The sequence below is a fragment of the Medicago sativa genome, chromosome 3 (assembly GCF_051527215.1).
Source record: "Medicago sativa cultivar Bolivia chromosome 3, Bolivia_mono, whole genome shotgun sequence".
NCBI classification, from domain to species: Eukaryota; Viridiplantae; Streptophyta; class Magnoliopsida; order Fabales; family Fabaceae; genus Medicago; species Medicago sativa.
This window is the reverse complement of record NC_140751.1, coordinates 95790121-95803037: the sequence shown is the minus strand read 5'-3', so window position 1 is coordinate 95803037 and position 12917 is coordinate 95790121. Positions and strand designations below refer to the sequence as shown.

The 12917-nt window shown below is 33.3% G+C and overlaps 3 protein-coding genes across 3 annotated transcripts; 2 read left to right on the top strand and 1 right to left on the bottom strand.

Annotated features, from left to right (window-relative positions):
* The first annotated feature begins 505 nt into the window (after positions 1 to 505).
* LOC146942363 (NAD(P)-binding Rossmann-fold superfamily protein) lies at positions 506 to 6569 on the top strand. The gene is made up of 10 exons (XM_085756327.1): positions 506 to 709; positions 903 to 1014; positions 1121 to 1209; positions 1657 to 1712; positions 1803 to 1858; positions 2918 to 3011; positions 4372 to 4451; positions 5343 to 5385; positions 5661 to 5752; positions 6193 to 6569. The coding sequence occupies exons 1-10, from the start codon at positions 651 to 653 to the stop codon at positions 6370 to 6372; spliced, it is 861 nt and encodes a 286-aa protein (XP_085612453.1). The 5' UTR covers positions 506 to 650; the 3' UTR covers positions 6373 to 6569.
* Positions 6570 to 7848: 1279 nt separating this feature from the next.
* Positions 7849 to 10108, top strand: LOC146942362 (ankyrin repeat-containing protein BDA1-like). Its single transcript, XM_085756326.1, has 2 exons — positions 7849 to 8445; positions 9315 to 10108. The coding sequence occupies exons 1-2, from the start codon at positions 7849 to 7851 to the stop codon at positions 9999 to 10001; spliced, it is 1284 nt and encodes a 427-aa protein (XP_085612452.1). The 3' UTR covers positions 10002 to 10108.
* Positions 10109 to 11502: 1394 nt separating this feature from the next.
* Positions 11503 to 12135, bottom strand: LOC146942361 (dirigent protein 15-like). The gene has a single exon (XM_085758041.1). The coding sequence runs from the start codon at positions 12127 to 12129 to the stop codon at positions 11563 to 11565; it is 567 nt and encodes a 188-aa protein (XP_085614167.1). The 5' UTR covers positions 12130 to 12135; the 3' UTR covers positions 11503 to 11562.
* Positions 12136 to 12917: the final 782 nt, after the last annotated feature.

Here is a 12917-nt window from a genome sequence, read left to right as displayed (position 1 = left end):
CAAGAGTTTATAATGAAACTTATAGTGTTTTAATTTTTTTTAGGGAATTTATTGTGCTTCTTAGAGTTTTGCAACCGTGCTTGACAAAAAATCCAACACTAGTGTGAGATATTATTTTCCAAAAATGGTTCAAAATGTATGGAGGGTGTGTAAGGGAGGGTGTTTGGGATAATTTGAAAAAAGAAAGGGGTGTGTAAAGCAAATATAGAGACACAAAAATAAAGCTAAATTCTTAATATTCACATTTCATATCCCACAATACAAGCAGTCATATGACTTTCACATATTTTTGTCATAATTCCAACTATATTTTTTATTTTACTTTTTACTATACTTAATAAAACTAAAATTTTGAATTTTACATGTTCTTTGACTTTTATAACACTTCTTAACAGAGGGAAAAAACAGGAAAATGTTTAAGCTTTAAGGACAAAGAAGGGAAAAAAAAAATGTAATAATGGGAAATGAGGTTGGAATAAAGCCACATAGAGAGTGAATGAGGTGTGAGTAGCTATTGTTGCCATGTGTATGCTTTTTGCCCCTCGTTGTTGCCCACTGTAGTTATTACAATTACAAAGACTCCCGTCTCGAACCGAGAAATTGATTGATTCTGAAAGCTTCGATTGAATCATCATCCATCATCAAATCAAATGAAGACAATCATCTCGCGCTTGATTCATTCCTCACCATCCTCCATTTCCAGACTCAAGTTTGTTTTTTCTCTCTTTTCACTCTTCAAACCCTTTTTTTAATCATCATTTCAATTTTTTGTTCTATGATTCGTTTCAATATATGCTTGTTAGGGTTAGGGTTAGGTTACACATTCTAAGTTATAGTGTTGGTTGTTTTTGTGATTTGTGAATTGTTGATTGAATCGTGTGTTTTATTTTCTTACTTTGAAGTGCAATGGCCGTGTCGATTAACGGGAGAGGTTTCTGTACGGACTCTAACAAGATTGATGAGCCCTTTAAAGTTGAAGAAGCTGAGACTGTGCCCCCACCTCCGACTGAGAAGGTACTATCCTACAATCAATCATGCGTCCATTTTTGGATTTTGTATGGTTTCTGTATGGCTTTACTAACTTAGAAATTATGTATATGTGTTTTGAGTGTTGTTGAAGTTGCTTGTGCTGGGAGGTAATGGATTTGTTGGATCACATGTTTGTAGAGAAGCCTTAAATCATGGTTTGTCTGTTGCAAGTCTTAGCAGGTGTGGTTTTTTTTTTTCTTCATATTTTTTATCACTAGCACTCAAGAAACTATTAGGAAGGAGTTGGAAATTATTGAGTTGGGCCGAAATAAGGTGTACGATAGAACATTACATACAATGTAATTTGATCCATGTAGCCGGCCCCCTAGTCGTTGTTGATCACTAGCAGTCCATAATGCTTTATGTTTTGTACCTCTTAATCTATGAAGCACTAACACAGATACAAACACTGATACCAGACACGACACTGACACGTCGACACCAGTAATTATTTGAGAAAATCATATGTGTCGGTGGCCTCATGGGAAGTTAAAATCAGTGGCCTGTTTTTTTTTTTTTTTTTTTTTTTGTTTTGGAAGGTCATGTACTCCTTTTCATATTTATTATATTATTTAGCATTTTGTTCATGAAACTAATCTGACTTGCCATTCATTTTTTTACCTTCAGGTCTGGCAAGTCATCCCTGCATGACTCCTGGGCTACAAATGTCATCTGGTATAAAGGTCTGTTTTTTCCCTTGCATTTCCTTGCAGACAACGTCCTTGTGGGACACAGAATTCTCTAATACGTTTAAATTATTTTCACATGATTAGGGAATCTCCTTTCAACTGAATCATTGAAAGAGGCTCTGAATGGGGTCACTGCTGTTGTAAGTTTCCCCTTGTCTTGTTAAAATGTCTGGTCGATATTTAGCAAATAAATAGGAAGCCTGTAGCCAAAGTGATTTTGGTTATTTTATGTTTCCTTTGCAATTTACAAGCTGTTGCTTTTGGTTTAACCAATATTTTTGACGAGGATCTCCCGTGCTTTGGTAAAGCTTTCTATAACAATATAGTTCACTGTCAACGCATTAAGATAGCAGGTTTTACCATTTTATTTTGTTCTTTTGGGTAATGGGACATTCTATTGTTATAAAGGAATGTGTAACATAGCAGTGGTTGGGGTGAAAATAGGTTACGATCATTAAGTATGTAAAGCTTGTTGAAGTCTGGTCCCTAAAACTAGTGAACTTGGATAAAATTTATGAGAATGATGGTAAAATTTGGTTGAAAGTCGTCTAAAGATGAGGGAAAGAAGGATAAGAACTAAAAGAAGATGCTAAAAGATTGAAATTGAGAAGAAAGTGTTTGTGATTGAATGTAAGATGATTTTGGGTTGAAAGAATTTGATAGGTACTTGGGTATTATGGGCTGCCCAGAGTTGTATGGCATGTTCGATGGAGTATTTAAGTGGCTTGGTTCTTCCCCCTTGATAGCTAGCTTTTAAGGCAGGGTTCCCGAAGTCCTTGGATGCTTATCAATTGGTACAAAGCTGGTTATCGGTGGCTCGGCGGAAAGGGCTACTTCCAAAGGGGATTGACCAGTAAGGCTGAGTAAAGCGTCATAGAGTGCCAGCCGCTGGGATGTTGGCTCTCAGGTGCGGTACTATGATAGGTAGTTGGTTGTTATGGGGTGTCCACGTGCCACATTTAGCAGTATGGGATGTTTGATGGATTATTTAAGCGACTTGGTATTTTCCCCTTGATAGCTATGTATAAGGGAGGGTTCCCCATGCTCTTGGATACTCATCAGTATTGTAGTAATCATGGGTTATAACTGATCTAATTTATCCAAATTTTGTTACTGCAGAAGACAGAAGTATATTAAATTTTATTTTTTTTGCATTGTAAATAGTAATTCCTTTTAGCTAATCATGTTTTTTTTCTCAGATCTCATGTGTCGGTGGTTTTGGCTCCAACTCTTACATGTACAAAATTAATGGAACTGCTAATATCAATGCAATTAGAGCAGCTTCAGAGCAAGGTAAAAGAGGAATTTGCACATTTCTTATGTGCTATCTACTTTTTCGGTTCCTACCCTCCTTATGTTGTGGGGCAGTACATGTTTGTTTTTTTGGGGCATTACATGTACTCATCTATCATTCAAGCTTACAACAGCAACAGCCAGGACTTTCCCTGCTAGATGGGATAAGCTACATGGATCTGATTAGTGATTATGCTATTAGGCTTAAAAAACAAATTTAAACAAATTTGAAAAAAAAGTTGTACAATTAGTAATACCTGACCTTAGTGAATTAATATCCCCAAACATATAGTAGTTAACTGTTTAATCCACTTTGTTGCAGTCAAATAACAGATTTGTACTGTACAGGTATTTACGATAAAAAAATGTGCTTACTGAAAATTCTTTACTTAAAAATTATAAAAGAGCACAATAATGGTTGCCAAATCACAAATAGAAGGGCCATTTTTTTTTTGGGGGGTTTTATTGGACAACAGTCAGACTGGCGATGTTGTATGGTACGAAGTGTTGGGCGGTTAAGAACCAACATGAGAATCAAGTAAGTGTAGCGGAGATGAGGATGTTGCGTTGGATGAGTGGTAAAACTAGACGGGGTAGGATTACAAATGACACCATTAGAGTGTTGGGGTAGCACCTATAGTAGAAAAGATGGTAGAAAAACTATCGGAGAAACTGTTAGAAAAGATTTAAAGGTCAATGAGTTGGATCCAAATATGGTTTATGATAGAACGTTATGGCGTAAGTTGATCCATGTAGCCGACCCCACTTAGTGGGATAAGGCTTGATTGTTGTTGGAATCGCTCCTTACCCATGTCGCTATTTAAGTGTGAGCGCTAGCAGCAGCAACAATCTCAAAGTTTGTTTTACCCCATATAGGTTTCTATCCGCCTTTCTCCAGATACATGTACAAGGTAGGAATAACCATAGAAATACAAATATGGCATATGTTATTTGGATAATTTTTAGAAAGAAAAGAAAAATAAAAGAACTCAGTGCTGTGTCCCTGAACTAAGACAACCATATGTCCTACCAGTAATGATTGACACATGACAATGAAACTATTAGAGGTTCCAATTATAAGAAATAAACTATCAGTTACGTAAAAATACTCCAATTATAAGAAATAAACCATCAGTTAGGTAAAAATACTGAAGGAAGAGTAAGAAGAGTAATGAGGAAAGGAGGGAGGTACTGTCAGTGTGGGGAGAGGGAGAAAATTTCTTAGTTGGCTGCCACAATTATCTGCCTTGTTACATAAAAGAATTTCTGTAGCAATGCAGATTTCAGCGCATTAGTTTTTGCTTCCTCTTCTAGAGTACTATGCTACTGATTGTTGGATGATTTGCTTTTGGTCGTACAGGGGTTAAAAGATTCATCTATATCTCTGCTGCTGATTTTGGTGTAGTAAATTACTTGCTGCAGGGGTATTATGAAGGAAAGGTAATGTGTCCAACTCTTCATTGTAGCGATATTTAATTGCCATTTGCCGATGAATTTTATAGTAAAACTATATGCAAACGCAAAATGCTGAAATTTTTCTATTTGTAATCCTTGCCTCTGAATCTGAGGTATTAAATATGTTGTAGGCTTTTGTTGATTCATGAAAAGAAAAAGCCAGGAAATTTTTGTTGTAAAACTTTTTGCGAATTGCTGGAATTTTCCTATTGAGGTTTCTGGCCTTGGAATCTTAAGTATTAAAAATGTTGTAAGGCTTTGTCGATTCTTTAAAAAAAGTAATGTTTGTTTGAGTATTATTTTGTCTTACTTATATAAGTCATGCCTCCACATGAGGAGAGTACTTCCATGCTGTATAACTCATGCCTCCAGTTAATAGCTAGAAGTAGGAGAAACTGTAATACCTTCACATAAACTTCCATGTTTAACAACCTCCAGTCCAACCACTTGGTATGTGTGGTCCTCGTTCTGGATCCACTCTAACATAACTCTAATGTTCACCGTGCTCTTTCTGATAATCTCTCCTGCAACACCCTTTCCTTTCTTATTGATTTAACATGTAATGATATGGTCATTTTTATAAATGGAATGGGTTTCTAACATTCAGAGCTAGGCCCAAGTCATTTTATCTAACAGGTCATTTGATGAGAAATATACCTATTTCTGTGGTTAACTCATTTTCTTTTTGTTGCTGTTTACCATTATACTTAACTTCTTTAGTCATTAGTTTATTATATTCTTAATTTTCCTTTGGGATGAAACGTTTGCCATGTACAGATGCTTCTATTTCTACAAAAATAAAATTCAAGTACAAGCGATGTTTAGATATTTTCATTTTAATCTCAAGAATTAAATATTGTGCTTTAATTGATGTAGAGAGCTGCTGAAACTGAGCTTCTGACCAAATTTCCTTATGGAGGTAATTATTCATCTTCTACTTTACTTTAACCACTGGATTTCAGAAATTGGTTTAAATTTTATCTTTTGGCCATGTGCTAACTATCATGTTTGATAACAGTTAATACTGTTCGTTGTTACCAATTTTTCTCCCTGTGAGCTTTTGCAATGTTTCATTGTACAAGAAAGTTTTTTTTTTTTTTCTTCTTTTTCATCTAACTGAAATCCAATTACTGATAGTTCATGGTGTGGGGTATTATGTTTGAAAATGATTGGACTTTTACATACCTTTTTCAGGAATAATTCTGAGGCCAGGGTTTATTTATGGGACTCGAAGTGTTGGGAGTATGAAGATACCTCTTGGTATAGTTGGATCTCCGTTAGAGATGGTAATTTCATCTGCTTCTTTAGTATGACATATACATTTATTTTTCAGTCCATATGTGCAAATAATTTTGTTGTTATGCCACTTCACCAAGCCAATTTGAGGGATGAAATGCAAGGTTTTCCCTGTTTTGCATTCCTCATTATCAGTTTTGGTTTATACAGGGGTTCGCCCCTTCAATTATGGTTGTCTGAACGGTTCACCAGTCAATTGATTGGTTTTTGGGTGTAAGAATCCTGAAATTGAGTTGCATTCCTCCTTCCCCTGATCAAAGTTCTGACTATTTTGTAGTATATGTATGTTTGCATTGATATATGCCTAGCATAGCAGCAGGTTTTAACTAAATGAGGACTAATGATTAAATTGCTTTACTTGTCTTGAATACCAGCTTAAGAAATGTGTTGTTTCCTTTGTTTTTTACTGCAATTCACTTGTGTGATGTAGGTTCTCCAACATACTACAGCGTTGACCCAGATCCCACTTGTTGGGCCTCTATTGACACCTCCTGTCAATGTTACTGCTGTGGCTAAAGTTGCTGTTAGAGCTGCTACCGATCCTGTTTTCCCTCCTGGAATCATAGATGTCCATGGAATACAACGTTACAGTCAGAATAAATCAAAGTAGAATTAGCTTTATTGGTTTCTTAGGTAAATCTGGTAGGAGGCAATTTATCTATGGAATATCCTTTTTACTATAGTTAAACTGAGAATATTTCTCCCCATTTCTTGAGTGAATAATAATATGAAAGTACGTGTACACATGTAACCAAAGATCGTTCTTTACCATTTCCACAATATTAATTTGATGGATTCTCCGAACAATGTAATTAATTAACCACGTAGTTGAGGGAGATGCATATTTTTTTCCCGATAAGAAGCAGGTCGATGAATATAGTTCATTTTTTTCAACTAGGGCTGGAAATGAGTCGGGTTGAGCTATTTGCGAGTTACTAGGCATAGTGTTTTTTATAACTTGTCCATCCTATTTTCTTACAAAGTTACCGATGTGGGACTTTTATACAACAAAGGGCTATACTACAATTTTTCCTTATCTTCATTTCACCAACACCACCTCATCAACATTTCTTTATCTTCATTCCACCAGTACCAACCATCCCCATTAGTCCTCCTTCACACCCCAATAATATAAGTAGTATATTTTTTTGAAAAAGCTAAATATATTAATAGGCTCTAAATCTAGTAGTATATAACTACAACATTAAGAACTTTGATCAAAAACAATTTTTAAAATTCAAAACTAATAGATTTGAACTTAACAATAAATTCAAAACTAATAGATTTGAACTTAACAATAATAGTATAGAAGAAACCACTAAAAAATGAGCACTGCCATATTTTGTTATTTAAAGACTACATGTAAAAGAATATGGGAATGATTTTAAAAAAAAATGTTATATGGTATCAAAGTTTATGTTGACACATTATCGAGCTGACTCATGAACCAAATGAATCGAACTATACTTAACTCAAATTTAACTCATTTATTTATCGAGTTTAATTTTGAACTCAAGTTCGGCTCATTTAGTTAATGAATCAAGTTTAACGAATTAATTACCGAATCGAATCTCAAACTATTTTTAAGTTGGTTCGAATCATTGTCAGCCCTGCTTTCAACTAGTGTCATGAGTTATTTTGGTTGCATTGGTTTGATTGTAAACTTTGGATCATGAATTGGTAATTGATACGAGGTTTCCCATTTCATAAAAATTGACCGGAGCCAACAAACTAAAGAACATTCCTTTTTCTTTTCTCTTTTACCAACTTGCCACTTAGTAGTCCTCCTACAGCAACATGTCGTATACCAAGGGAGATTGAATTTGACTTGTAATGCAAAAAACATGTCCAGTCAAATATTGAATTTCAAATTAGAAGAACAACAAACAATACGGTCTTTTAGCCAATTTCCTTGTAGATCACCAAAAGATAGGAAGAAGAATGATTCTCCTTGCATATTTCCAAGGTTAAAGAAGATTATAAAAATAATCATTATGCATACAAACTAGCAAAAAACTATATACTCTCCAGCATTTTACTCTGCAACATTTTTCCTTGTACCAAAGTAACCTTGATTGTTGGCATCATGAATGACCCATTGAATGCAGCAGCACAAATGGGAGATATAGACTTGCTATACAAACTGATTCAAATGGATCCATACATCTTAGAACGCTATAATTTAATACCATTTGTTGATACTCCTTTGCATATTGCTGCAGCTTCTGGGCATGTAAGTTTTGCCACTGAGATTATGAGACTAAAACCTTCATTTGCTTGGAAACTAAACGAGTATGGACTCAGTCCCATACACCTTGCTTTACAAAACAAATATTACAGAATGGTGTGTCGCCTCGTAGACATTAATAAAGACCTTGTCCGAATCAAAGGGAGAGAGGGTCTAACTCCTTTGCACATTGCTACGCAAACTGGAAACTTTGATCTTGTAGTTAAATTCTTGTCGGTTTGTCCAGGTTGTATTGAAGATGTCACAGTTCGAAGTGAGACTGCTTTGCATCTTGCTGTGAAATATAAGCAGTTTGATGTTCTTGAGATCTTGCTTGGTTGGCTTCGAAGGACATGCCACAGACGTTCTCATCACAAGGAAAAACGGGTTCTGAATTGGGAGGATGAAGCAGGCAACACCATCCTGCACATGTCACTTCTCAATAGCTTCCCACAGGTATGAGACACATCCCTATATTTCTTTTCTTTCTACTTTTTCACATAAATATCTACAAATGTGGCTGATGCGACTGCAATGCATATATGCCTTTAAAATACTTAGGGTACTTTTTTGAAGAGTTTTGGAGAGGAGGAGAAGAGACTTGTTTTTCTTTTGTATTACGGACACTTTAAAATATTTTTTAAAATCAATCAAAAGTTGAAGTATCGTATGATCATTTATCATTTTTTTGAATAACAAATTTATATTAAAATATAGACTTACCCCTTCAGACCCCCCTTATAAAGAGACCCTTAGTTGTTTGGTCTCGAGATATTTCCATAACATTGAAGATCAAACAAAGTTTTATGTAATCGATATTTACTCATGTTTTTAAAAGGATAATATACATTTATTTGATACTATTTAATAAATATCAAATTTTGAAATTTAATAAAATTTTGTTAAATTAATCAACTCAATGACTTTTGGTTTGACAATTAAATTGGTGAAATTCAGTGTTTGTTATAATTTTTAAAGTGGAGTAACTCAGTTGAGAGTTAATCTTAGAGCGATTGCAGTTACGTACCTCAATTTAAAACTAATATTTTCTCTGGTCTTATTTATAAGAGACATTTGAGTCAATAAAAGTTAGATGTATCTGATTAAGATTTTGAATTAGATAGATCAACTTTTGTTGACCTAAATATCTCTTATAAATAAGACCAAAGACTAGTAGTTTGATTGAAAATCAAAATCAATCTAAGTTTCAATATATTAATTAATTCAGCTATGGTGTAGTTTGACATTTTCAAATTATTAATAATTTTTCTCTTCTATTTAAAAAAACTAAATTAACTCAGCTATGGTCATGTCATATTGTGCAGGCAGTTGGATTGTTGATAGATAGCAACATAGACATAAATGCCAAGAATTTAGATGAACAAACAGCATTGGACATAGTGGAGCAGATTCAGAGCCAAGTTTATAGTGCAGAAATCAAGGACATGTTGATTAAAGCAGGAGCTTTACATGGTTTTTCACTTGCTCCTACTCCACTTCACGAAGAGCTACGATCAAAAATCACATTTAACGAGAGAATAGCCATTTGTGTTACTCGTTTAAGAAGAAGAATTTCAAATGACACAAGAAACGCTTTGTTAGTAGTTGCTATTCTTTTTGCAACAAGTGCATATGAAGCAACACTTAACCCTCCAGCTGGTGGAGGAAAATTAGTGGTGATGAAAATGCGAACGTACTTCTTAGGGTTTTGGTCGATTAATACATTTTCATTTTATGTTTCAGTTTTGATGATGTGTTTATTAATGCCAAGAGGACGTATAAGTGTTATAGTAACTTGTCCACTTGCTTTATTCTGTGGTTGTTATATGTTTTCCATGCTAGTTATAGCACCAAGCTATACATTTGGAATTGTCACTGTGGCTATTCCATGTATACTTGTGGCAGTGTATTTTTGGGGAGCTATGATATACATTACATTAGCCCAAAAGGTTCGAATGTATGGTCGTGAATGGGAAGATGTATCCAAGTTTTCAGAAGGAAACAAATGGTAAATTGGAGCATCACTCAATTTACGTTCTTGTCTGGTTGTCTTATGGTTAGGAAAGGCCAAGCCAAAGACTTTGTCAACTCGTCAAAATGTAATAAACAAATTAGAGAAATTAACGGGACACTATTTTTGATTTTTTTTTTTTTAAAATTATATTTTGTTGCAAATTTACAATGTTAGTTATAAATTTTAAGGCTATAATAGGTTTTTTGTCCTTAAAAAAAAACTTCATGTTTATCTTCAAATTTACTCAGTTTTTATTCCTTCTAAAATTTACAATTTTTCTTTACAATTTACTCGTTTTTAGTCTTTTAAAAAAAAAAATTCTTTAAACAATTCTCTTTCAAACATTTCCAGTCAACATTTTTTTGTGCTTATTTTAAAATAAACTCATGTTTGTCTCTTTCAAATATTTCCAGTCAACATTTTTTTGTGCTTGTTTTAAAATAAACTCATGTTTCTCCTTTAAAATTTTAAATCAACGCTTTTGATGCTTGAAAAGTATTTTTTATAGTATTTTCTTTTTGGTGGTGTCCGGGGTTTGAACCCGGACCTTGCATATATTATGCATTGTCCATACCAACTAAGTTAAGCTCACGAAAACTTTTATAGTATTTTAAACATGGTTGTGAAACATCATTGAAAAATATGAAGGGTATACATGCATTGACTTAAATTAAGGATCAATAATGCTGACAAAAATTATTTGAAGGATTTTTTTTTTTTGAGTAACATTTGAAGGATTTTTTAAAATGTACATTTGAGCAAGTGTGATATATTTACATCGATCAAAAACTTTTTTAATCTTAAATTTTTTAAAACATTGTTTATAAGAATCATAGTTACAGTTGCTACTTTACGACTCCTAGCTTAGCACTCTTTGTGCTGGTCAGGACTCAATGTGATTTTAATAAAATTCCATTTTAGCTTCTTCAAAAAAAAAAAAAAAGAATCATAGTTACAATTAGTTGGTTAGTTAGAAGTAGTAATGAATTAGTTGCTCAATTAGTTAGTATAGTTGAGGTCTATAATAAATCACTATCCTTTTCAATCTAATTCAATATGAATTTTAAGGATTTTTTTTCTTTGCATCGAGCTCTGAAGCTTATTTTTTCAATGAGGTGCATAATACTCAACATTCATCATTATTTTTTATTTAATTTTGCTTTTTGTTGTATAACTCATCGACTAGAAATTCAGGATAATCCATGTATGAGAAAGAAAAATGTTATCAAAGAACCAGGCCTTGACCAAACAAGATAATATATTGAAAAAACCCAACGAATACGCTAACCACGACAGAGACTAAGATGGGAGATTTTGACTGGAAATAACTATCGAACATATACAACATATGTAAGCGTTTATCATCAAAGCACTTTTTATTCCGATAAAATTCCTAAAATGTCGTTATTAGTTGATATTTTAGATTTGTATTGAACACATATTGATCAATAAAATGCCAATAAACAATTTTAGTTAAAAAAAATTAATAATAACATTAACCGCACTTATTTGAAACAGAAAAAATGGAAGAAAATTTCCAAACATTATTTTCTCACACACTAGTAATGAAGCACGGTAACATTATACTCAAGAATGGCATCACCATTTTTGTAATCAAAGAAATGTGTCTTAACTTGAACAAATCCTCTAGCCAATCTAAATTTACCTCTTCCACCAACAACAGCCAATTCACGAATCGGTTCACTTACCGGATTCCTCGAAAACACACTAATTGAACTCCCTTTGAATTTCCCAGCTGTGAAACCAAAATCAGCGTACATAACAATTGTTAAATTTTCACTTTGACTTGAAGACAAATAAAGACCTTGTGCATTTCCAATCAGTTTTGAACTTTCATTTGGACCCTCTCTTAAGGGATCATCAATTGCATACACGTGACCAAATGGGGTTGCTTTTGGTCCAACAGTGATGTTTGGATGTGCAACTTCTACTGCAGTTGGTTTGTTTCCACTGAGAATGTCGAAGATGTAGAAATGAAGATGTGTTACTTTCTCTTTGAGATGAAGACTGTGTATGCTTCTTTCTGAATGGTATTCAGAATTCACTTGAATTGTGATGCTACATAAAAATAGACCTAAACCTAGGAGGATTGATTTGTTCTCCATTATATTGTTTTTTGTTTGTTTGATGAAAATATCTCGTGTGTAGGGAGTTATATAGAGACAATCAATGTCACGCTTTAGGTCGAGAATCTGGATTCATTCATTGTGTATCACATTATGTTGTCAATCACTCTTTTATTAAGAAAATAATTAACTATATTGATTTAATCCCATTCAAAAAAACAATACTGCCTTTCAAAAAAAATATTGATTTTTATCGTAAAAATGCCCTCTATCCTATAAAATTTCTTATGTTATTTCACACAATTTAGGAAAAAGTAGTCAATAAATGTTTTCTAAATATTTTGAAAATGGAAAAAAATTGAAAAAAAAGTAAAACTATTGAATTGAAAATATTTTCTACTTTTTTTGTTTTTGTTTTTCATTGAATGAGGCCACAATCATTAATGTGAATAAGATTTAGTAAGTTCTACATTGTACTAGTGAGTTTAGCTCAGTTGTTAGGGATAACGCATAAAATGTGTAAGGTCCGGGGTTCGAACCCCGGTCACCACAAAAAAAATAAGTTCTATATTAAAAGCTAATAGAATTACTTTCTTCTATATTAATATTAAAAGCTAATAGAATTACTTTCTTCTATATTAAAAGCTAATAGAATTACTTATTACTTATTCCTTTCCTTTTGAAGTGTTATTTTTTTAAAGTTTTTCTTTTGTCAAAATTATTCTCGGTCATTTATTGGAGTTGGAGAGAGAAATATGCGAAATTAGAAAGAAAAAAAAATAGTTTAAAGTATTACTACTTGTCAAAAAGAGATGAACGAACTTAAT